We start from the raw sequence: 27,820 nt of genomic DNA on the forward strand, positions 1-27,820 counted from the left end.
TTTTAAAGACCTATAGTTCCCACAGTTTTTGCTACTAGTCTGACCACATGAAATGTTCATTTATAGGCAATTCTCTTTTTGTGTAAACTTCTTGCTTTTCAGGCTTTTGTACTATTTTGTTATTAACTGGGATGTAATTTCCATAATTTCAGAAATCCAAGCAGCCAAATTCTTTCCTTTGAAAAAAAAATGTCAAAAATCATAACTCATAAATCATAAAAACATTTAATGTACATACTCCATAATTTTGAAACTATTTTAGTAGGTCTTTTTTAAATCAAGCTCCATGGAAGACACTGGAATCAACCAAGGGTATGTTACTTTTTTTTCCATTGTTTTATCTGATTGTGTGTGTGATAACTCAAAGTTTGATGTTAACAAGGTGCTTTGACTGAGGGGATTATAAGACTCATCACTGTCATCATCCAAGCTTTCTCATTTAGTAATATCCATATATTAGTAATATACATATATTCCTTGTCTATATAATCTGAGGTATTTTGTAACAAAGATAAAAAGTTAGATAATTGCTATCATCCTTCTTGACAGTAAACATGGACATGAGATGGTACAACACCATGCACAAGCCCAAAGACACATTTTTTTCTCCCCTGCTTTCTGTTTTCTTTTCCTTATCCATCCCACTTAAAGAGAGATCATGTTGATCGGTTCACTCTGATCACTTTCCTCTTCTGCTGTTTTCATTTTGAATTCTTCTCTGAATCTGTCCTCTGGGAATGCTCCACTTGCATAGCGTCATTCTTCTAACAGCAACTTAATCTATCTTCATGCCTACGGCCCTTCGGGATGATTGCAGCAAACAGGTAACTTGGACCCTTGTAGTCTCCTTTGCTCCCCCAAACCAGCAGTTGACATCAATCATTCTTGGTATCACTTTGGTTAGAATTTATCTTTCCTGCAATAATGTGTGGTCAGTTCTCTGCTGCCACCTTGCAAATAAATCTCACGAGTGTTTTTATTTCCACAAATATTCACTACTGAATATCTTTTTCTTTTTTTCAATTTCAGTTATATGTGTTGCCTGTTCTGTACTTGTGACTTAGTGGTTAAGCACATTAACTGTCCCTTAAATTTTTGCAATTGGTACTTTGTTTCTTTTACAAACAAAAAATATCATTTGCAGCATCCATTTCCAAAGAAACAAAACCACTGATCCAAAAACTGACTAAAATATTTATTCCGTGTTGAGACTGATGGACTGTCCTATGATGAGAATGTTGTATGGATGGATGTTTTGTCTTCTACTGTAAAAGTGGAAATTTTCGTGGTGTAGAAATGTTCACGTATTTTGTGCAACCACATGCTAGCACGAAAATAAAAGCATTCGAGTATTTTTGCATGCAATATGTTCCAGTAGTTAATGTCCTGATTCTGCGGAATTAAAAACACACGAAATCCCATCTTACCCAGCCGAGTGGGAAAAATTACTCGCGTGAAAATATCCACTTTTACAGTATTTCATTGAACCCCTCCTCTGAATCTCCATTTCATCCCATTTTCTCAATTGTCATAATTCTAATTTACGTGAAGGTCTCATTGAATTGCTGAAGTTGCATCGATTCTCTTTCATATAATATTTCTCCCACATTTCTGAGTATGACAGACTTGTAGCATTCACTACAGGTTCACGATTAGGGAAATTCCCACAGGCCAATCAAGGGAAAACCCCTCCCCCGTCTTTACTCTAGTCTGCTTCAATAACCACAGTTTGCTGTTTACCGACTCTTTTCTTGCCGAATATACAAATCCTTTGTCAATATGTCATTTTTTGTTTTGTTTTGGGGGGGCATCACTTTCTCTCTTTCTCCCTCTCTCTTTCTATCTATCTATCTCTCTAAGAGTATCGCATCTACCTCACTTTATTCATGCAAATGAGGTCATTTCGAATTCTTTCTCCGGAAGGCCCTTATCTGCTGATCTCTATTCCACTTGACAACATGATTCCATCTTCTTTCCCGTAGAACAGAGTCCACCCTTGTCTAGGCACACATTATTCAACCAAGGGGAGGCAAACATTGTGCCTATCCTTACAGCCCAGTATGCCATTGCTCAGAAATTCACCGCTAAGATATTCATCGCTACCCTCCCCCTAACCCCCTTATGAATGCCCCGCTGTGTTTTTTGACCCAGGTCTCCTGCCTTACCCTGATGTATTCGGAGAATACCTAAATGCCCCTTCCTTCAGCAGGCTACTTGCCATCTCCAACGCCAACCTGAAGATACAAAGCATCCATCTTGCAGACAAATAGTCTTTGCAGACTGTCTTTTCATGCCCACATGCAATTTTCAAAACAGAAATTTACTTCAGTGTGACTGGGCATGTTTCTTTTCAGGACTGACAAATTTTCCCTATATAGAGGGAAACAATTGATAATGCTGAGTACCACATCAAAATATTCTGTTAATCATGTATATTTCATAACAAAGACAGATATTTCAACTGAAACTTAGCATGATGATACCTGTTGAAAATTGTAGCCATAAAGGAAGTTTCTTGCCCATACCTTGGATATGTTTAACCATCATCAAATGCCATCTTCACAATGATTAGGAAAGAAAGACATAAGATTCATTTCTTTTTTCTCTCTCTCTCCTACAAGTGTCCCTAAATTACATGAGGGCTTGAGACAGTAGTCGAGTCCTTCTGATATATTATCTCATCTCATTCAGCAGCCTACACATATTTTCTATACACATATTCCCCGGGTGGACAGACCATACCGCGCACTAAATCATCACTGCAGTCAGTATGCTTGGACAATGTTCAAATAGTCAAATTTCAGCAGTACCATCTGCACCACAGGAGTATCTCTTCCATTATACCAACATTCACTGGCACAGTGAACTTTTAGATTTAAATGCAGTGTATTGCATAACTACAGTTTATGACATTTAATGTGAATATATAGCACAGAAAAATGGTAAACTCAATGGATTTCTATTTCACATATTATCTGCTGGTTCTCATTTGACAACATCATCAATTAAGAATCATTTGGAAATAACAAATGAAGACTGCTCTAGGTGGAAGTCACACAGATTAATTGTCCAGAAATCAAGTGAAATGGTCACATAGTCATGTCTGACTCAGTTTCTCTTTTCTTTTCAAAGATTCATTTTCTTTTTACATTCTGGCTAATAATTTCAAAGATGATTTACATCTAAGTACCACTACATAAAGATACATCTCAGAATGTCCATTCAAAAACAGGTGATAAAAATCTTGTCAGTATATGTGCATACAACCGCTTTGTTGCTTGGTCTGGAGCATGTCACTTGTGAAATATAAGTTCAAAATTATCTCTCTGCCTATGCCAACAATGCACTTGGTGCTACACATTATCCTGGAATCATCAAAACTTCATTCTCATCCAACACTATAAGACAAGCACAAATCAAGATCAACACTTCAGCTATGGGTCAAAGCATAGCTATTTGAAGTGATATCAATATTAAAGTCACCTGGCACTGACTGGACACAGGTTGCTAACAGTAAACTGTGATTTCACTTTTTCAAGGATTATAATGGCCGGAAAAAAAAAAATGAAGGGTACAGTCACAATCACTGTCAAAATCATGGGTGCAAATGCCCACTCTTTGCTTGCAAGTGTAAGGCTATGTTGCCACCATGAACATGCCTCCCCATACTCACACTGAATAATCATAGGGCAGTCATCGCTCAAGTCAAAGGCTCCTGTCTATATACAAATTTTGGTTTGTTTGTTTTTTTTTGCCTTCTTGAAAGTTTTCAGGATAGCCATGCTGTCAACGTTTGTCTCTATGTTCATCACTGCTGGTGGGTATCTGTGTGCAGTTTATCTTGATCTGATATTCATACCTTCCAAAAATGACTTATGGTTACAAAGATATGATCAATAGCTTGACTTCATCTAAAAAAGAGGTGGAATAGATGATATAAGGCACCACATGGACACAATGAAAATCTAAACCATACTGCTGATTGCCATGAAAAAAGATTATAAAATGGAAATTTTCATGTGAATTGGCAATGTCAATATTGAGATAACTGACTGGCAAAATTGGTAATATAGAATAAAGAAAAAGAGATTTTGACAATTACACATTAGGTGATATGCTATAACTACAGCATGTCACCTTATGATAGTTTACTCATAAAAATGTGGTTACGGGGTCAATCCTACAATGCCATGGTCTACAAAGGCTTGAGACAAGGCTAGAAAGAGGTGGGTCTTACCCATTGCCCTTCAGCTCCCTTCAAGCTGCTGAAGATGAGTTTGAGTTCCTTCACTGAGATGCTGTAGATGGCTAGCACACCAATAATCTCCACCAGCAGGTCTGTAGAAGGGGAAAAGGTGTCAATTAACCCTGTTCTTATTTAAGCAAACCATATTTGACAACATGGTTAATTGCATTCCAATGATATCTCATTATCAGGTACAATGAAGTACAGAAATTACATGGAATGTGTGTGATATCAGACAAGTATAAATGTGCCACTCTATAACTGCCCAACTTTGCTGCTGACAAATAACAATGGTATTTTGAGACAAAAGTCCCATCCAAATGGCTTCCTGTGGGTACTGGTTATGCGACTGGTCATCACTATTACATTTATATCCAACTAGCTATACATTTGTATGTCAACTTGTTTAATTGTTTACTCCAGAGAAACACTTATTCATATCTTTGTAAAGAGCACAGGATGGAACTTATGTTCCTAAAAACATTCTCTCACCACCAGGCAGAAGTTTTCCAATATATAAATTTTCTTATAAAAGAAAAACAAACATAAAAACAAACAAACAAACAAACAAACAAACACAAATCAAAGAACAAACAGCATTAGAATCATTCAGGATTACACAGAAAGAGGTGAGCTGACAATTGTGAGAATCACTTGCTGGCAGACTATTTCTTAACATTTATGTATACACACATGTACACATACACGTGCTAGTCAAACATATACATATTAGTGTTGGTGTTGATATGAATTGCATATGGCCTTCAGCATATATCACCATACAGTATTTTAATCCAATCTATCAAGTCTATGAATTAAGAATGTATAAAATTTACAAACCTCACAATTTAAATTCATTGGGTGCTGTGGGTTTTTTTTTTTTCTTTCTCTCAAAATATAGGCCTATCTATTTCTCACTCCTTACCCTAGCACTTGAGACTGTCAAAATTTTTACTTGATATGAAAGCAATTAATTGAATCAGTTTTAAGAATTTGGAGGATGACTTTGATTTCAGATAAACTTGACTTCACTTTTCCCCCTTTAAGTGGACACTGTGAATCTTTATTATCCCTATTCTTAAAAAAATCAACACGCTCAACTGGCCAGTGAAAGCATCTTACAATCTGAAGTGGGATAAAAGTAAATATAATTCCCCTTTGACATTCCCACAGCACTAATGATCAGATATGATTAAGCCAGTCATTCACCCACTATTGCAATGCAAGGAGAAATAGCAAATGGAGGGCTGTCTGGGACTGGCCTAGAGCGGTGATTTACACCAAGTGGGCCTTTAATCAAGCCATACGACACAGGGTGACACCTATCAATCATGGCAGAACAAAGCCAGAATGCCAAGGAATGGCTAGGGATTTTTCAATTCTCCTCCTGGAATTACTCAGTTATTCAATAACCCTGAGCTATAATCTAATCAAGCTGCATTATTACCACTGTAGCTTTCCATTCCTCCGGTGAATAAATCAAGGAATTGATGGCAAATAATGAGAACTGGATTCCCAATATGCAGTTTAATTGCAGTCATAGTCAAAGGAGGGATTTCGGTGATTCTGTAAAGGCCCCAGGAAAATAGACCCCCCTAATTTTTTGGAAGTCTCTAGAATGGTATACATAGGGAAATTTACCCTCATAAGTTTATTCCACCCACCCCTGAGATCAGAGTGGAGCTCGCCCGGTTTCTTCAAATTCTAAGAAAACTGACTCCATCCCGATGGATGTGGTTTTGAGCCCCACACATTCATTCCCGCATCCATTGTGACTGGACGTTATTTTCTCTTCTTTCAGGTAAGAAATCTGACTTTTATTCCTGTTAAATTATTTTGTAAACCATTCCCCTTGACTGGTAAATTTGGGTAAATTACATGATATTTAGTGTGTTGTAGTTAAATTGCAGGGTTCCTCCTTCAGAAAGAGAGGAATTCAGATCACAAATGGTGTTCTCAGTGAAGTTATTGAATAGTTATTCATTAGTGTTAATACCGGATATGATTGCTTAATTATGATGTGGTAGTGGTTATATGAATTTGAGTGTTTGTGTCATTATTATATTTCTGTAGTGATTTAATCGCTTTCATTATGAAAAATGTATAATTGCTACTTAAGCTGATTTAGTTTCGGATTAAGTACTGCTAGTGTGAGTGTGAACAAGCCATATGCTGTGCAATACAGTGTAGAAGGATGAGCAGAGCAGTCAGTGTAAACACTCTGCTAGGTGGTGCGCCGCACCAGAGTCCATTGACCTTAGGCTATCTTGGGAATGACTGCAAAGTCACTGATATTTATTTCATTCCTGAGTGGAAAACCCAAATGCCTGAACGAGTGTACAAATTGTGAATACATGGATACTATGGATGATGTTAACAGAGCAGTATTGTAGCATTGTCGTATTGTACAAAATAGAAACAGCGAGAAGTAATATAGTGTACATATTTAGAGTGTAGATGTAGAAATGGAGGTCCAGTGTGAACACAGTTTGGATGACTCACAGCAACCTCCACGCCTTATCGACCAGAGCGCTGACCACTAGCTCTCTGGACGGTGTGTTTATAGTTGTGGTCAGTACCTCTCTCACTTTCCCAGCTCCTCAGCTCCTCACTTTTGGCCAGTTCCTCACTTTGGTATAAAGAAATTAAAAAGGAATCATTCAGGGATCGTCCCCAAAGTTTGGTCCTCAGAGCGACTGTCGTGAAATTCCCGAAATACTTTCGCTTTTGCCTGACGGCAGGGATCATCTCAAATGTTGTTAAAGTTTATATTGTAAAAGATTTTACAGAAGCGGTTGTGTAATATCAGAGGAGAAAAAATACAGAAACGAGCAGGAAAGAGAGAGAAAACCTGGCTTTTAGAGGAACAAAGGAAAATTAAAGAAGTTAGATTTGTTTGCAATGTACTGAGATGACTAGTTTTCCTTCCTGCTTTTAAAACAATATTTGCCAAAGAAGTGAATGCATTCCAGGTTTAGGTTTATTAAATCTTTTGCATTTCAATTCATTGATACAAGCAGCGAATAATTAAAGGATATGTAGTTGCATTTATTGGATTAAATCATTAACATATTAAATGACTGGTTAAGGTTAGGCTAGATTGTTTTATTAAAGGAGAATTTTACAGTTAATTATGCTTATTGCGAAGGAACAATAAGATTGATTGTTATGAGTAAGTGTTATAATTAACCTTTGATTTTAGAGAATTGTTGAGGTATAAATCAAGCATCATATTGAGCAAGGTAAATTATCAATATACTGATGAAGAATTAGGTATTCAGATCAGCATATTTGCATGTGTCATTCACATTGTGTTGATGAGAAGGAGTGATTGATAATTATTTTGATTGCTATTGATATGATCATTGAAATTCAGTATGATTTATACTGAGAATAAAGACACACATTCATTCCCGCATCCATTGTGACTGGACGTCATTTTCTCTTCTTTCAGTTACCTATGTTCCGTCCACCCCCGCCGGAGTGGGGTAACAATTTGGCGACCCTGCCAGGACAGCAATACTCATGCTGTCTAGCGACACGAACCAGTAACCCCGACACGCTGGAGACGACCCGATGGTCACGTTAAACTGAGGAGGGTGGAAGCCAGAAGCTGAGCAGCAAGGACCGGGATACGAAACTCGTCATTAGTCGACTGACCAGTTGGGAAGGGACTCCAAGGTTAAGTGTAAAGTGAGTCAAGCCCCAGAGCTGAGGAAAATGGCAAGTTTTGAAGAAGTTCAACTCGAGGTCGTCAAGGAGCTGTATCAGCTGGAGGCACCCGCCCTTCTGCAGTTGGCAGATCAGCTTTCGTTGGCCACGACTGAGGGACAGACCCGTGGTAAAGTTTTACGGCTGATCAGGGACCACGTCGAGGAAATGAGTGATGATGCAGCAGGCATGGTGGTCCTTCAGGGACTGCTCACTGGCCTCAAGGAAAAGGAAAAGGAAGCTTTACCACCATCCCCTGCAAGCATCCCTTCGTCCGCCACACAGATACCGCCAGAGAGCCCCAAACCGGAAACCACCTGTAAGGAGAGTCGAGTGGACCCCACCCCAACTACATATGCACCACCGATCTACCGGAAAGAGCTACGAATTGCGGGCCAGATCGGTGAGGCAAATCAGAAGGATCGCCTCACCTTCTCTAGTCTCCACCACCAGATGCAGGCTGCCCTGGTGAAGGGCTACTCTGAAAGTGAGGTGGTGGAGGCCGTCCTAAAAGCGATCAACCCTGGCCTGAAGCTTCGCTCTTACCTTGAAAACTACCCCAGCCTCACTTTGGATACACTGAAGGTAGTATTAAAATCACACTACCAGGAAAAGGATGCCACAGAGCTTTATCAGGAGCTCTCCCAGTTGACGCAAGGACGCCAAGAGACCCCGCAGAGCTTCATCATGCGAGCCTTGGACTTAAGGCAGCGGATTGTCCGGGCGTCAGCAGAGACAACTGAGGGACTGCATTACGACGAGGCCTTAGTGAAAAAGATGTTCCTGCATACGATCATCACTGGACTAGAGAGCGACACCATTCGACAGGACTTAAAACTCCACCTTGACTCTGACATTACGGACGAGGCACTCCTTGGGCACGTTGACACTGCAACGTCCTTGGAAATGAAAAGGAAACAAAAGTACAATGCCAAACCCAGTGCTCGTCTCGCGGCGATTGCTGAGGATGAGCTGGAAAAACCACACAAGAAGTCGACAGAAGCCAGGCAGGATCCTGTGAATGCCCTGGCTGCACAGGTGGCTGACCTTAAGGCCTGTGTCCTCGCACTGCACAACAAGGTGGAGAATTCTACCAGGTCCAAGGATAATGCACCAAGCCAAACCACCACCAGACCAAGGGGGTGCATGAAATGCCGTAGCGAGGGAGTTGGAGACAGGTGCCGCCACTGTTTCAAGTGTGGTGGTGACAACCACATTGCCCGAGGATGTAGGTCAACGCCTCCAACAAACCAGACCCAGGGAAACGGAAACAGGGCACCCCGGGGGGACCAGGAGTAGCCCTCAACCAAGTAGCGTCCCCACTTAAGCCTAAACCATACCCAAAGTCGCAACACCGAACCCTCCCCGACAATCTCTCACCCAGGCAGCACCAGAAACTCGTAAGCTTAGTGGGCGAAAGGTGTCTGGTCCATTGTACCCTCAACGACCACCCAACCCAAGCCCTCTGGGACACGGGCGCACAGGTGTCTGTCCTGAGTGAATGCTTTCTCCAAGACCACCTCCCTAATGCACCACTACGTCCGATCAATGAACTGACCCAGACTGAACTGACCTTGAGAGCGGCCAACGGCACAGTCATCCCATACACTGGCTGGGTGGACATACTTCTGACGCTTGCTGCTGATGAGCAGAAGGAACATGAAATCAAGGTGCCATTCCTAATAACTAAGGACAATGTGACTGAGCCCATAATAGGCTACAACGCGATCCGAGAGATTGTTTCATCAGTACCCAACCAGCGAGTAGCTCACATCACCAGCGTCCTTGAGAAATCATTTCCGAATCGAATGCAGTCACCAGAGATGCTTGTCGGAACTCTTAGGGCAGACCACCCAGACGAAATGTGTCATGTGAGGCTTGGACGGTCCAGCATGAAGATTCCAAAGAAGCAAGGGATTGTACTGACACTAAGGGCCAGAACTGGGCCAATCGTGGAGGACACCCTTGTACTGTTCGAGCCGGATGTGAATCCCACTTGGCCTGAGGGACTCGACATAGACGACTGTCTCATTCAGGTCTCCCAAGGAAAATCCAGCCGCATCAACATCCCTGTGTATAACAACACTGACAAACCTATTACCCTCCCTAAACACACCTCGCTAGGGCGACTACTACAAGTCCGATCAGTGTTGCCCGGACCTACTACACCACCTGACAACCTAGCCACCAAACAGGATTTCACTCTGTCAGAAGTTACAGCCTCAACCGGGAAGCCAAAGGAGAGGTTCTCCCTTGACCATCTATCTGACCAGGAGAAGGCAGCAGTGGAAAGCTTGCTTGAGCAAGAAAGCGCAAGTTTTTCCAAAGATGAAAAGGACATGGGCTCTATCCCTGGGCTCCAAATGAAGATCCACCTGACAGACAATGACCCCGTCCAAAGAACATACCAATCCATACCTCGACCACTGTACCAGGAAGTAAGGTTATACCTTCAAGACCTTCTGGATAGAGGCTGGATCACCCGGTCCGAATCACCTTATGCCTCCCCGGTGGTCTGTGTAAGGAAAAAGGATGGAAGCTTACGCCTTTGCATAGACTACCGGGAGCTAAATAAGAAGACCATCCCCGACCGTCAGCCTATCCCCAGAATGCAGGATTTGCTGGATAGCTTAGGAGGCAACCGATGGTTCACCACATTGGATCAGGGGAAGGCGTACCACCAAGGGTACATGTCGGTGGAAAGCCAACCCCTGACAGCCTTTGTAACCCCTTGGGGGTTGCATGAGTGGAAACGGATCCCCTTCGGTTTAAAGAACGCCCCAGCAGCCTACCAGAGGTGCATGGAGACCATGCTTGAAGGTTTGAACCACAACATCTGTGAAGTCTACCTCGATGATATCATCGTGTACAGTAAAACCTTCGAGGAGCACATCCAACACCTGCGCACTGTCCTGCAACGCCTTCGACAACATGGCGCCAAACTGAAACCGGCAAAGTGCAGTCTATTCCAGAAGGAAGTGAAATTCCTTGGCCGGATCATTTCAGCTGAAGGTTACAGAGCCGACCCGGTTGAGACTGACGCCTTGAAATCCCTCAAAGACCAGACCCCAAAAACTGTGGGCGACCTCCGGAAGCTTCTCGGACTCACGGGATACTATCGACGATACCTCCAAGACTACGCTAAAAGAGCCAAACCGCTGTATGCTCTACTGAAACAGGAGAACCTACCATCCACTCAAAACCAAGCTCAGAAAAGGAAGGGGTCCAAGCCCGTACCAAGGGGGAAAAGGAAGGGCCAAGCTCCATCCAGCACAAAAATCAGCTGGACGACCACCCACCAGAAGATAATCGACAGCTTCATCGATGATCTCCTCAACTCCCCAATCATGACCTACCCCGATTTTGATGCACCGTTCGTCCTTCACACCGATGCGTCTCAAGAGGGGTTAGGTGCCGTGCTTTACCAAGAACAAGATGGCATCCTTCGAGTGATTGCTTACGGGTCCAGGACTCTAACCCCAGCAGAGAGGAACTACTACCTCCACTCTGGAAAGTTGGAGTTTCTGGCCCTTAAATGGGCCATAACCGAACACTTTCGACACTACTTGCTGTATGCCAAGAGCTTTGTGGTGTACACGGATAACAATCCATTGACGTATATCCTGTCTACTGCAAAGCTCAACGCAACGGGACACCGCTGGGTAGGAGAACTAGCAGACTTCAACTTTGAGATCCGGTATCGCCCAGGAAAGAAGAATGGGGATGCAGATGCTCTTTCTAGGATGCCATTAGATCTCAATAAGGCTGACCAGGTTTTCTCAGAGAAAACATCTCCAGACTTGATCCAGGCTGTCATCCAGGGTGTGCAGGTGGCCTGTGATGAGGACTTCGCCTTGATCCAGTCTCTGGCGGTGGATGTTAGTGCAGCTGAGATGGATGCAGCGGTAGGAGATCTTGGAACCCTCAGTCCAAGTACCATCCTTCAGGCACAGAAAGAAGATCCATCACTTGCTAGGTGCCTGTACTACAAAAACAGGGGAACATGGCCAAAACCACATGAAAGACACGGCGACACAAAGGAGACCACGGCATTGCTGCATGAGTGGAGGAAGCTCTCAGTAGGAGAGGACGGCATCTTGCGCCGCGTGACCCCAACCAAGACACAACTGGTTGTTCCACCAAAATGGAGGCCACTAGTCTGCCAGGAGCTCCACAACAAGATGGGACATTTGGCAGCTGAGCGAACCCTAGATCTCGCACGAGAGCGATTCTACTGGCCCCGCATGGAGCGCTACATAGAATCCTACATTGCCGAGCAATGCTCCTGTCGTGCGAGTAAGAAACCTGCACGGATCCCCAGAGCCCCAATGCAGAGCATCACTTCAACTGAACCCTTCGACCTGGTCAGCATAGACTTCCTCCATCTGGAGCGCTGTAAGGGTGGATACGAGTATCTCCTGGTGGTCATGGACCATTTCACCAGGTTTGCTCAGGTGTACCCAACAACCAACAAGGCGGGAAGGACAGCAGCAGAAAAGATCTTTAACGACTTCATTCTCCGGTACGGGTACCCGAAGAGGCTACACCATGACCAGGGCCGCGAGTTTGAAAATAACCTCTTTGCTCGCCTTCAACAACTCAGTGGCATCACACCCTCCCATACCACCCCATACCACCCACAAGGGAATGGGCAAGTGGAGAGGTTCAATAGGACACTACTCTCCATGCTCAGGACTCTGACCCAAACCCAAAAAGATGACTGGAAGAACCATGTGAACAAGGTGGTTCACGCCTACAACAATACAAAACACGAAGCTACAGGTTACTCACCCCACTTCCTCCTCTTCGGCAGAACCCCCAGGCTACCAATTGATTTGGCCCTTGGTACTCATCCAGGACCCAAGCACGAGACTAAAGACATCAGCGAGTACGTGAAGCGATGGAGAGAACGGATGGAAGAGGCCTATGAGTTGGCACGGCAAAGCTCTAAGAAACTGGCCGAAAGAGGAAAGAAGTACTATGACCGCAAAGGAGTGCCCAGTACAACCCTAAGCCCAGGTGATCGGGTGCTGATCAAGAACTGCTCTCCCAAGAAGGGACCGGATAAGCTCCGGCCATACTTCGAGAACCAGGTCTTCATCGTTGTTAAGAAGAAAGGAGACCTCCCAGTGTATGATGTCCGTCCAGAGAGTGGAGATGGTCGCAACCGCACCTTGCATCGCAATCTCCTCTTCCCCTGTGGCACATTTATTGGGGACGAGGTTATCCCGGCCACCAATGGGACAAACGCAAGCCACAGACAAGCTAAAACTAGAACTCCCAAACCAAGGCAGGCAGAGGCTACGGGCACCTTGGACCGCGACGATGATGACAGCTCTGATGATGAAATGTACATCCAGGCAGACTACCCAGCCCACCAGTACAGGTCAGCAGACGCTCAGAGGGACCCAGTCTGGTATCCGCCAACAGCCCAGACCCATGATGGATCACCGGTTAACCCTGATGTTCTGCTACAGGAGGACGTGCCCAATCCGCCTCCTGAAGGTGATGGAATTGCACCAAACGATCAAGCTGGGCTAGGAACCGCATCGGAACCTGAACTGGTAAATGAGCAGCAGTGTCTGGCAGATGCAGAACCCCAGCCTGAACTGGGTGCAGAACAACCAGCTATAGATGTTCCTGCAGAAGACCAACAACGACCTGATGACGTAACCCCTCCAGCAGATGATAGACGGCCCAGGCGAGAGAGGCATCCTCCAAACACGTTTGGGTACCACAGTCTGGGCACGCCAGACCCATACTGTATGCCCAACCAAGCCAATGAGATCCAAGCCCAATATCGTCAGCAACCAGCCATGATGGGATGGCCAAATGTGACTGCACCACCATGGCTCTACCCTCCAGCACGGTTTCCTCCCTTCAGCATGATATCCAACATACATCATGCATATGCCCCGCAGAACCAGCCCTACCCTTTACATCCAGGCTTCTACGAGAGTGGACAGCACCTGCAACAACCATGGCAGGAGGTACCACATCAGCAGCTGATGGCAACCCCTGGTATGATCCCTCCATTTGCACACTAACCGCTTACGGTGAACATTGGGAAATAAAGCGATCCTTACATAATAATAGTGGAAACGAGGTTAGATTGAACACTGCGCAGTGAGAGTATGATATTGTGTTGCTATTGCCACAGACATAGACAGTTGTGAAGACCTCATTTCATTGGAAAATGACACTTAACGAATTGATAGCACCGGGAGTGTTGAACAACGTTGGTTTGCTTAGACCTGTCCTATCCCCTGGGGAAGCGCGCGCCCCAGTAGGATGGCAATCATGAACGGACCAGTTTGTCGGCTCATGTAGTTGTTCTTAAGATGTTCGTTAGTGTATCAAAGTGTAAAATGCTGACAAGGATATGAAAGAATTCCCAATGCCTGGGAGATGTCCCACTGTGTAGTGGTTAGAGGCATTGAAGAGTAAGAATAATTCAATTGTTAAGATACTGGTGAATTTGAATCAATGTTGTTAAGATAATGCGGAAATATGGGCTTGTAGCCCTGCATACGATCAGAAAGTTTTGTATATAGATTACTGTAGCCTTGTATGTGATCAAAAGGTTTTGTAAATAGAACATCACTGAGAACATGCACCGAGTGGAATAACAGATCTTGTATATAAGGACATGTCAGGGACGACATTTGTTTTAGGAGGGGAAGGTGTAAAGGCCCCAGGAAAATAGACCCCCCTAATTTTTTGGAAGTCTCTAGAATGGTATACATAGGGAAATTTACCCTCATAAGTTTATTCCACCCACCCCTGAGATCAGAGTGGAGCTCGCCCGGTTTCTTCAAATTCTAAGAAAACTGACTCCATCCCGATGGATGTGGTTTTGAGCCCCACACATTCATTCCCGCATCCATTGTGACTGGACGTTATTTTCTCTTCTTTCAGGTAAGAAATCTGACTTTTATTCCTGTTAAATTATTTTGTAAACCATTCCCCTTGACTGGTAAATTTGGGTAAATTACATGATATTTAGTGTGTTGTAGTTAAATTGCAGGGTTCCTCCTTCAGAAAGAGAGGAATTCAGATCACAAATGGTGTTCTCAGTGAAGTTATTGAATAGTTATTCATTAGTGTTAATACCGGATATGATTGCTTAATTATGATGTGGTAGTGGTTATATGAATTTGAGTGTTTGTGTCATTATTATATTTCTGTAGTGATTTAATCGCTTTCATTATGAAAAATGTATAATTGCTACTTAAGCTGATTTAGTTTCGGATTAAGTACTGCTAGTGTGAGTGTGAACAAGCCATATGCTGTGCAATACAGTGTAGAAGGATGAGCAGAGCAGTCAGTGTAAACACTCTGCTAGGTGGTGCGCCGCACCAGAGTCCATTGACCTTAGGCTATCTTGGGAATGACTGCAAAGTCACTGATATTTATTTCATTCCTGAGTGGAAAACCCAAATGCCTGAACGAGTGTACAAATTGTGAATACATGGATACTATGGATGATGTTAACAGAGCAGTATTGTAGCATTGTCGTATTGTACAAAATAGAAACAGCGAGAAGTAATATAGTGTACATATTTAGAGTGTAGATGTAGAAATGGAGGTCCAGTGTGAACACAGTTTGGATGACTCACAGCAACCTCCACGCCTTATCGACCAGAGCGCTGACCACTAGCTCTCTGGACGGTGTGTTTATAGTTGTGGTCAGTACCTCTCTCACTTTCCCAGCTCCTCAGCTCCTCACTTTTGGCCAGTTCCTCACTTTGGTATAAAGAAATTAAAAAGGAATCATTCAGGGATCGTCCCCAAAGTTTGGTCCTCAGAGCGACTGTCGTGAAATTCCCGAAATACTTTCGCTTTTGCCTGACGGCAGGGATCATCTCAAATGTTGTTAAAGTTTATATTGTAAAAGATTTTACAGAAGCGGTTGTGTAATATCAGAGGAGAAAAAATACAGAAACGAGCAGGAAAGAGAGAGAAAACCTGGCTTTTAGAGGAACAAAGGAAAATTAAAGAAGTTAGATTTGTTTGCAATGTACTGAGATGACTAGTTTTCCTTCCTGCTTTTAAAACAATATTTGCCAAAGAAGTGAATGCATTCCAGGTTTAGGTTTATTAAATCTTTTGCATTTCAATTCATTGATACAAGCAGCGAATAATTAAAGGATATGTAGTTGCATTTATTGGATTAAATCATTAACATATTAAATGACTGGTTAAGGTTAGGCTAGATTGTTTTATTAAAGGAGAATTTTACAGTTAATTATGCTTATTGCGAAGGAACAATAAGATTGATTGTTATGAGTAAGTGTTATAATTAACCTTTGATTTTAGAGAATTGTTGAGGTATAAATCAAGCATCATATTGAGCAAGGTAAATTATCAATATACTGATGAAGAATTAGGTATTCAGATCAGCATATTTGCATGTGTCATTCACATTGTGTTGATGAGAAGGAGTGATTGATAATTATTTTGATTGCTATTGATATGATCATTGAAATTCAGTATGATTTATACTGAGAATAAAGACACACATTCATTCCCGCATCCATTGTGACTGGACGTCATTTTCTCTTCTTTCAGTTACCTATGTTCCGTCCACCCCCGCCGGAGTGGGGTAACAATTCTATAGAAGCTATTATCACTTGAAAGTTCAATATTTGGGGGCCTATTACCTATGTCCCAATTAAATAAACACAATCAAAATCTTTCTGTATTACTTTATGCACAGAATAAGGAAACAGTTCTTATTTCAATCTGCCACAAACAGGATCTCTCCCAGAACACTGCATGTCAATTTTCTTGATGTGCAAGAACATTACGTTGTTGTTGTTTTTCCCCCAAGACCAGCTGATTCATCTAATGGTTGCTGAATTATCACTCCCAAAATGCAATATTGTGATGTATCTATCACACACACACACACACACACACACACACACACACACACAGCCATTTCAAGCTACAACTGATCTATTTCCATGATAAAGATGGCACATCTTTTTCACACAAAAAAAAGATCATTATATTGTACCAGTTATCAATGTACTGAGAAAACTTGTTCAGTGTTATACATAATAATCTCAGAATGTAATGAATCTTTCAATTAAAGAAAATGTTTGCCCGCTCCTTCTTTTTGCTTCACTACATATAGCTTTGCAAGGTGCATTGATTTCATGTACAGCCTACCCCTGTATACATACTTAAGTGCGCTGCCAGTCCTGATCAAATTTGATTTCAAAATTAGTTAAAGTTAACTTATAGTATAGCAAAATTTCATAAAATTAGACATAAATACAAATGTTGTGGAATTTAACAGGTACTTAGAGCATTACAACACAATAATACTTTTCATACCTTATAATAATGCAAATTGAGAAGAGGACATGACAACTCTCCCTTTAATTGGTGCACACAACTTAATTGGTGCACACAACAATATCATGAACGCAATTTTCTAATGGAAGTACCACTCCCTTAAATTAATACCACGGACAAGGCCTACAGTTGTATGTAAGGCGGACAATGAAGAAGCATCCAGAAGAATACTTCAAACTCAGGTAGATAGTTTTCTTTCTTTACAGTGTTCTCTACTTCAGCTTAATCTTAATCTTCCAAATTCCACTTTGCTACAGACAGCAATTTGAGCCCTTCTCCCTCACCAACAAAACCAAACGTGCACACAAAAACTGGTTTGTTTGTTTTTTTTTTCTTTTTTCTCTTTTCTTTTCTTCTACTGGTGTCATCTCAAAATATTCTCAGAGAGATCGTCTATGGCATTTTCCATAAGTCTCAAATTTCATGAAGGCAAGTTGCTTCGGGATTTCACATACAAATGATAAATGTGGAATTATGGCAAGAAAATTGAATTATCAATGCCCACATGGCCTAGGGTAAATGCTCAACATCGTGTGGCAGAATGGATGCAAGTTGAATAAACAGCACGCACATCACGGACATTGCATTCTCCAATTTGGGGGATTAGGAGATAATTTCATATTTTGTTGCATGATCAAATTCTATTAGGGATGCGATTCTAAGAGAGTCTCATATACACATTGCTACGAGCAAATATGCTGTTCCCCTCTTTTTGATACGTACTTTAAAAGAAGTTTGCTAGCTGAACGAGCCGATATCCAATTCAATATCTTGCTGTAATATCATTACAACATCCCAAAGGAGATTCTTCAAGTCATCTTATCTGTAATGTGTGAAAATCCTCTGAAGACTTCCATTTCACCACATGTCATGGAGTTTATCACTACGCTGATGAAAAGAGCAAAAGAAATGTAGCTCTCATGGTTACAATCACGAAAATCATATCATCACCAACTTTGGGAAGTTTGAATCAAATCTCATTTTTGTCGTGTACTGCTGAGCACAAAATTATTTTCTGCTGAATAAAGAATTAACACTTATAAACATACATCATGATCAATATCATTAGAAATCCTCCTGCCAACTCTTGATAAAATGGAAAAATTATGTAAATTACCAGCCACTAGGCACACAGCCAAATAAATGCATCAATGGCATGTATTTCAAATTATAATGCATCTATAGCAGCAAATCATAAAGCTACTTTGATGTAGCAAAACTGTTTTCTTTTCATGTATGCACTTGCATTTACCTTTTGTATGATGGTCTGTACCAGCTTGACTCTTGTACACACCATGCAACATTTCTTCTGCACCTTTTTGTCTATGATTTCATTAATTTTCTTTCTGTACAGTTTTCCAAACATTTTAATATTGGATTAATGGGAGTCAGGCATATTGGTTGAGGTGTCATATTACAGTGATCTATCACACATCCATCAAAACCTACATTTGGCATTTGCTTGTGTTATCCTAATGCAAAGCAATGCCTATTTCCATATATATCAATACCATTTCCATTCATTATGAACATTTTTCTTAATGTGAGGCATTTGATTGGTAAAACAAAATATATTTGATCAAAAAAAAAATATAGGAAATCACTGTTTGACCACAAATTTCACAACACGCAAAAATATCTTGAACTGACAGGCATTAGTGCCCTATGATTGATAGCCTTGGTATCAAAATCATGAAAACAACATCTTGTGAATCTGTCTGTGACCTCCTTATTCGTGAAAATATATATAAACGAAAATAACAGCTTATACAGTATACTCTCTCACATGCAGTTTGACACTCCAGTTTTTAATTTTTTATAAAAACTGCTAGATTACATATATACATATAGGTATTGCATTCATCAGCATATTCCATTATGTGTAAGTAGATTGTCAGCAGTCAATCCATCCTACAAAATGAAGAGGCTGAGAAAGATGTGGGACCTTTCACTATATCTGCCATCTCAGAAAACTTCTCCAAAAAGTCAGACCAAAGTGTAACCTGATCATCTTCTGCAAATTGAACAGATTACCGTGGAAACCAACCAGGCATCCATACGCAAAAAAAGAAGAAGAAGAAGACAAACATAGGGGAACAGGAGATATGCATAAACCACAGAATTCAAAAGGAGAAAGAGAGAGAGAGAGAAAGAAAGAGGGAGAGAAAAAAAAGAGAGAGAGGGGTGCACAATGTTGAGATAGATCCACATATCTGACCACAAAATACACCATATATCTTCATGAAGCTATTTAATACACGGAAGGGCAAGAAATATGATACCAACAGGGCCTGAATTCAGGCTTTTGCCAGAAAACCGACATCCCTGTATAAAGACAATGGGAACGAGCTTTTTCACAACCATGCATTCTGTCACAAAATATCACAGTGGGTTATACCAGTTGTTAGGCAAACAAAACATTGTGTTTGGATTTTTGGCAAGAGGCATATCATCGTTCCACCTTTCTTTTTCGCAGCACATCAATTCTAATCTTGAATATCAAATTAAACAAACAGCAAAAAAAAAAAAAAAAAAAAAAAAAAAACCAGCACCACCTGACTGATGAATGTTCACCTGTGAGGATATCATATGAGACCATCACACTATGCAAAACATACTATTTTGCTTGTCTGCTTGTCTGTTTGTGCAGTCACTTTAAGACCCCGTTTACAGTGCGGGGCCGGGCTCGGACGCGGCTCGGCCGCGGCCGAGTCCGGCCTCAATTACGCGGCCGAGCCTCGCAATTTTGTCCGTTTACACTGCTGGGCTCGGCCGCGCTTTTGATTCAAACCTTTCAATATTTTGTCGTAGTGGCGCTCTGCTTGTAAACAAACGCAATTTGGTATTGTCTGGTTTTCAGACCCTTTGCCAAATGAATTCCGTGGCGACGAAGTCGCCGTTCGGGCAAAGGCCTTTGCCGAAGGAAAAAAAATCCTTTGCAGGACAAAACCACCTTAAACTATACTAGTTTTCGACGTTGAGGGGGTTAATATCCTGAAGAGCGAAAGATACAGGCAGAGGGTTTGGAAGCCAGACTAAAATTGGCCGCGCAATTGGCCGTGCATTTGGCCCAGTTTGCGTTTACACCAAGAAGAGGCAGGGCTTGGCCGCGGCTCGGCCACGGCCGAGACCACCTCCAGAGCGAGGCCAAATGCCAATTTGGCCTTTTGCGCGTTTACACTGAAGCGGGGCTGGGCTCGGCCGCGGCCGGCACTGTAAACGGGGTCTATGTCTATTTTTTTGTTTCTGACTGCCCCATCCAAGTGTGATGGTAATAACAATAACATTTATTACAGTACACACACAACTGGCAGCATTTCCACTTGTTGGCTGAAAGACGTCATGTAGAAATAGAGCTACCCATCACATAGTAGCTCTGTATTGTACTGATTCTGAGAAGAGAAATTCATATGGTGTGACTTGAAAAGAGCAAAAAAAAATTGTCTCTTTCAAATGAAGTAAAAGTTACATGAGAGGTCCATTCACACACTCCTGAAAACCAATTGGGGTTTTTATGTGAATTCTGAAATGCAAAGAAAAAAAAAAAACCCAATAATTCCTACCAGTGGATGCAGAAAAGAAAAGAAAAAAAATCACTATCATTATTGGCATATACGGATGCAGAAATCAGAAAAATATTACAGATGTACAGGTTCCATGCCCAGCAAACACCATTGTAGAATGCATTAATTGACATACCTGCAATCATCTCATCACTGCTTGGCAACCTCTCCACCAGCTTCTCAATGATTGACACCTCCGAGCAAGCCTGCAGATTGAGGTAGCTCTTACGCAAGATGGCCACAAACATGCTCAGGATCTCCGCCTGCAGGATTGAAGAGAGAAAAGAGAGAGACAGAGAGAGAGAGAGTGAGTGATGTGGGTTTGATTCTTCAAAGTTCATGGCATGACCATTTCTACTGGCAAAATGTCTGTGTACATTAGGCCATTTCACACACATCAAAAAAAAAAATAGCAAAAAGAAAATTGATTTTGGAAACAAGATGTGGAATTGATAATTATTGGCCATCTTGATTTTCTAAACACTCCTGATGCATTACCTAGTGTAGTGTGAATCATGGAGTTACAGGTGCACAAATATTTACTGGAGCATGATCCATTTCAATCATACGAAATGAAAATACCACATGCATGTGCTTATGTGTATCTGCCAATGTCGACCCGTTGAAACACATTCTCATAAGTGGTACTAAGAGATGGTGTTTCAAAGGGTAAAACGTGATATGTGACCTTTCATTATTAAACTCACAATGTTGCCTTTTCACAGTTGGGTCAGATTCTAAATGAAGGCATTCTCAGCACTCAACCCCTTGAGCAGCTGCCCAATACTCAGTTCCAAGAAACTTGGTTAAGCTTACCACTCAACTCATGCTATCTATCCAGAATGAATATCAACAGTCCTTCTGTGGACTTTCACATGGTACCACAACCTCTTTTCACATATACACATCTCATCATGCAAACCCATACATTCAATCAACATAAGAAATTCCTAGCTTTGAAATAAAACTTGTCTATTTACACACAGCCAGCCACCAGAAGTACTATTTAAAAAAAGGTCTTTGAAGTTAATGAGTTTCTTGAAACGCTGCGTCTCACTATCTAATAATCATGTCTAGACAATGACAGGATTTAATAATTCATAGCAACCAGTATTAAGAGATAATCTGGATTAACCCTTTATGTGCCTGGGAGTTTGGACAGTGTGTACAATTTAATGTAGTTTTTTTTTTTATGTCAATTTGGCATGTGAAGCACACAAAGGATTAATGCCATACTTATTTCACTCATTCTGTTCCTACTACAGCAAAGTTTCCTTACTTCCAATGAAAATTTAAAAAGTTTTTGTAAGATTTTCATTTATTTTTCAGGTGTCTCACAGGTGAAGAAGGATGTAAAAATCATGTGTGACCACAGAATAAAATGTCATCCAAAGGTCATGCAAGCAGCTAAACCCATGACTTTTGTTATATGATGACTCATTGAGAAAATACCAAAGAAATCACGTCAGCATTGTTGTAAACATCATTTCAAGGTGTACTGAGAATTGATCTCTGTAAGAGTATGTGGATTGAGGGATTCAGGGTCACATTAAAGTAATTAGTTTTGACTTTGTCATTACCATTTAACCCGCTGAAGATGAGTCCTGAGTGTACTCGGGCAAGTGTCTATGGGAAATGCGTGTTGTAGCAAAATCAGTCCATCCTCAACAGGTTAAAGGGAAATGAAAACCCAATACTTAGGTATATAATTATATGGATTTAATGAATGTAGTAATTTTAGTATTAAAAAAAAACAGCAAAATTTGAGGAAATCAGACAATCTGTCCAAAAGTGATGAATTCTTAAGTTTCAGTAAACCAATCGATGGATGGAAAGACTGCAAAAAATGTGTGATGTCACACATGGGCAATGTTCAGTAAGATATAAAGAAAGCAATGGAGAAATCACCATAACTTAATTCTTCAAGCATAATGAAAAAGCAGTAAGTTTTATACCTCTTTCAGAAGGAAGAAGGAATAATACTTTCCTCAACATATGTCAGTAACAAGTGAAGAGAATGTATACTTTTTTTTATAAGACATGAAATTTTATGGAATTTTCTTTATTGTCTTTATATTGTCGCCCATGTGTGACTTTGCAAATTGTTGTCTTCTTATCCAGCATCTGCAGTGCTGAAACTAAAAATTCACAATTTTTTAATGGCCTGTCTGATTTATCTTATCCTGATGTGTTCTACTAATGTTTTTGCATTCACTCAATCCATATGTCTTGGTTTCATTCCCCTTAGAAGATTCCTTTTTTTTATGATTTGTCAATGTGACTTTGATCTGCTGGCGTTCAAGGGAAGAAATATTTGTGTGTTGTCACTTTTGCAATACCACAGTTGAGCAGAAGTATGACGGATCCACACTGCAGAACATTGTACATTACGGTGTTTGACCTCATTCCATTTCAAAATGAAGTTTGTCATTTATGAGTGATTCAACTGTACCTATACTGGATTGTTTAACTTTATCACACTACCACTATATGTTTAACCTCTGACATCATCTTTCAATATAAATTACACAAAGATATTTAGTTTAAAAAAAAAAGTTATAAATACAAGTTTCAATAGAATCATGTTTATTGTTATAATTATCATTAAAGGGTGTGTACAATTCTGGTCGAGGTGAGGATTTAGCTTTTAACGTTTTGCGAGATATTCAGAAACCACTCTATGAGATGTCAAAGAGCATGCAGTTCTAAGGGGTATCAAAAGTTTATTCGATGAAAATCGGTTTTGAAATGGCTGAGATATCCAAAAACAAGGTGAAATAAAGAGATCCTAATAAAGTTGTGGCATGCCACCTTTTATTATTAGCACTTTTTTGGATATCTCAGCCATTTGAAAACCAATTTTCATCAAATAAACATTGAATCCTTCTTAAAATTACATGCTCTTTCATATTTCATAAGAGGCTTTTCATTATCTCACTTAGGAATGTTCAAAACATGAATCCCTACCTCAACCAGTACTGTACAGTCCCTTTAAGACCATCTTATTTACTACAATCACTACAAGAAGTTCAAAAAGTCATTGTTGCTACCAATATGATTACTTGGTTTACCAACAATATCATCTCATATCAACATGCAATTGTGTTCAACAAGTTCATGAGTTCAAGAGTTCATGATATCTGTCACATGATCTTGATTTCTTTACAGTAGTGATTTCCCATTTGCCTGAACTTATTGAAAAGTGCCAGATAGGTGGAAAACCTCTGACAGCCATACATGCAGCAGATGGATGGACAGACCGTGTCTGTCTCCTCCGGGCAGATCTACAGAATCACTTATAATGTGGGTTAAGAACCTCTGTCACGTATGGGAGCCCAAGGCAGTCGCATAAGCATCAGTATTGATATCAGGGGTGGAGCAATGATGGGTGCCCACATGCATGCAGTGTCAAGCTCAGTAAGTTTGCAGCAAACTATTCAGACTGTCTGCCCCACATCTGCCCTTTTCACAGGTAAAGAACTCATGGTGCACCTAATGGCACTGTGAATTTATTCCCATAGATACACAGTTAACAATCCTGATGACAGAGTAATGAAAAGGAAATAGAGGGGCAATCATGACTACCATAAGAATAGGATCCACAAAAGAGACTTTATGATGCGTCAAATGCTCATACCCACTTTATGAGAACATGTTGTATCTCATTGAACCTCAGTCGTACTTAACTACTATGAAGTAGGAACTATTTCCCAAGTCATTTTTATTAATCATACCAAACAACATTATCAGTGACTATCCCAGTGAAAGTTTTAGCCAATGTGTGACATTTTTCGCCAAATTTAGTGTCCTTTGTCTTTGACCTTTCACCTTTCATGCTGTCCTTATCATTTAAGAATTCTAATGTCTATATACACCCTATACCTATACCAAATAGTCAATAGACAGTGACTCTTGACTTATGACTACTATCATTTCATGTAAATTTTTGGCTATCTATTATGTCTTACATTTCTACAATTCCAGTAGAAATGCCTTTCAGTCAAACTTTTGACCATTAACTTTTACCTTTCACCACTTTCACATGAAAACTGTCTAGATCTTCACATCTTTCCTACCAAATAGTTTACTTTTAAATTTCAAAGCAAAGTCAAGGCAGACAAATGACATTCTAGTAAAAGTTTCCTGACTATTAAACTTTGATCTCAAAGGACTCTACTATTTTGCTTTTGGATGTGCAATTAATGCATCTACTTCTCACATGTAAAACAAGTACCATGAAAGCCCACCAATGGATTTCTCTTAAATCATCATGACATCTGAGGCCAACCCACAAACAAATGCACCCTGAAAAAAAAAAAAAAAAAAAAAAAAAAAAGAGAAGAAGAAATGATGTCAGACATGCTTTTCAACATTTCTGGCCCTTTTGCAGAAACTTGTCACGTGACTTTTGACTTCTTTTGACAAAGCTGTCCACAAATCTTACTCATTTTGCTGTTGTGTGCACTTATCTGTGTGTGTCTGTGTGTGTGTGAATGGCCATTAAAAAGAAATCTGATTATCATTTCTACATACACAGTGGTCAATGGCATATTAATTCAGTTGTTTTGCTGTACACCCACTATGATTCATTGCCTACTACATTGATATCATTTTTACCTGTACATATCTGTGTACATGTTTGTGGAAAAGTTGTGAGTCTGTTTATGCTAGAAACACGCCAATATAACCATCAGTGTACATACTCCCTACCCACATGCTAATTTTGGACAAACACATTGGGCATCTTCCTCTACTTACCTCCTCTCCTCGCTCAAAACATTTCTCAATTGTTGCCATGACAACTAAAAGCCCTAAATGTCAAAAATCACATTCAGTTCACAGGCATGAAAAGAGCGATCAACTTCGATCTTCAGAGGCAAATCCTATCTATATTGTGAAAATCTCTCTTTGCAGTTTCACTGATTCAAGTAACAGTATCAAGCCACACAAAGCTGTGGTGACGTACACAATCGTATCAGTGAATCAAATTCCACCTAGTGTGTTGCGCTTCCTCTAAAAATAAGAGCATTTTCTCCCTGATGCATGCATCTCTGCATCTGTAATGAATCAGCAAACAGCACAGAAATCTCATTTGACAGATGTTGAGGATTGGTGAGAAACATTGCAGGCAAAACACAGAAAACATCTGAAGCATTTTGCAGCATTGACAAGTCTTCTTTCACACATCTCAATCAATCCAATCAGCTAAACTATGAACATCTCACTTTGAACACGCACATGTAACCCTCAGATCTGGCCCATGCATATGTGCTTTCTTGCTATCCACAGGTTTTGTGGATGAGTGAACAAAATCTTGACCTTCATCATGACCAAAACATAAAATACTATACAAATACTGCATGATCTTGAATGCACAATACAAGATTATATGCAAGACATATATATATATATACATAAATACCCAAGGTACAGTTTTATTTCACAGAGGCTGAAGGCTTCAGGTGAAAACAGAATTGCACACTGACCAATTATATTTGGGGAAAAAAGTACAATGTGCATATATAAATGGACTACTTCCAAAAGACAGACATTCTTTCAGAAATCAAAACAAATACATAATTACAACACATGGAGGGAGCTTATTCAGATTGAGTTTTGGACAAAAAAAATGGTAAGAACTACAAAACTTTATATCACCATGTTGCCAAGATAAGATGAGGTAAAGCTATCTTCACTTCTTCCTTCTCATCCTGAACAGAATGCATTGACTGAATATCTATTTCACAGCTAGTCTTGCTAGAGAGCAGAAGGCCATAACTCACACAAGAGTCAACTCACCAGTGAGAAATACGCCAACGCAAAAGGGTCTTTGGGGATTCATCCAAATTTCTTAACTTACACCTTTGAATTACCGATTTCCCTACCAGCATTTGGTAACAATACTCACAGGCAATCAGCTGAGCTTATGATCTATCAAGAACTATAAAGAATATCATGCATTATTATTATGTTCACACTGGCAGCCAAATAGCTAATCTAGCAATTCCATTGGTCCAGGTGAAGAACTGAGTAATTCAGTATAGGAGTTGTGTATAGGTTAAGCTTTCTACTGAGACATGAATAATGATCAGATTCACAGAGCTCAAAAGGCCCTCTCACAGATGTGCTCTGCTTTGGTTTTCTTCACTGATGACTCTAAGCACCTAAAGCACTTAAACCAGACTGCTAAATAGTCAACTCTGTTCCAGTGGGTTGTATCATAATTCATTCTTTTCAACTGCTTTGCAAGAACAAGAAACTTGAGTGTAGTCTTTTTCATTTCACCTAAAAACATAACTGCAACGTTATGCTGCAAGACCAAGACCAAGAAATAGTGTTGATATAACACCCTACCACTATGCATCTGATGGTTATCATGTAATAATGTAGAAAAGGAAAAATACATTTCATCTAAAGTAAGTTTCAGGTATTCAGAAGATGATTTCAAGAACATCAATTTTCCTTAGTTTAAAGACATGACCACACAAACTTCTATACCTAAAAGATTCTTTGTAACCCTGTAGGAATCAGGAAATAAGCAATTAAAAATTCTGACTAACTTCTAGTGATTCATTAAACTTGTGCACAGCAATGTATGTATCATTGTCACGTAACAAAACACAACAATATCTTTACTCCCCCCCCAAAAAAAAAGATTATATATATATATATATATATATATATATATATATATATATATACATAATGAAAAAGCCCAATCCACAGCATACACACAAATACACATGCATATATACATACACACACACACGGCACATAGGAAGAGCAAGGAACATACATGTTCATGAATGCCGACAATGTTGATGAATGCATTACGGTAAAAACCAATTCAGAAACATGAGAGAAAGACCTAACTGGTAGGAGAGAAGATCTATCGGAGAGAAAGAAGATCAATGTATCCAACATCTCCTCCTCT

At 40.5% G+C, this 27,820-nt stretch overlaps 1 protein-coding gene across 1 annotated transcript in view; it reads right to left on the bottom strand.

Moving 5' to 3' along the window:
* LOC140234698 (neurobeachin-like) overlaps positions 1-27,820 on the bottom strand; it is a 421,843-nt gene that overhangs the window by 310,271 nt on the left and 83,752 nt on the right. Inside the window, 2 exon segments of the mRNA XM_072314734.1 lie at positions 4,238-4,338; positions 21,023-21,149. Of these exon segments, the coding sequence (XP_072170835.1) occupies positions 4,238-4,338; positions 21,023-21,149 (228 nt within the window).

This window comes from Diadema setosum, chromosome 11, assembly GCF_964275005.1.
Source record: "Diadema setosum chromosome 11, eeDiaSeto1, whole genome shotgun sequence".
Classification (NCBI taxonomy): Eukaryota; Metazoa; Echinodermata; class Echinoidea; order Diadematoida; family Diadematidae; genus Diadema; species Diadema setosum.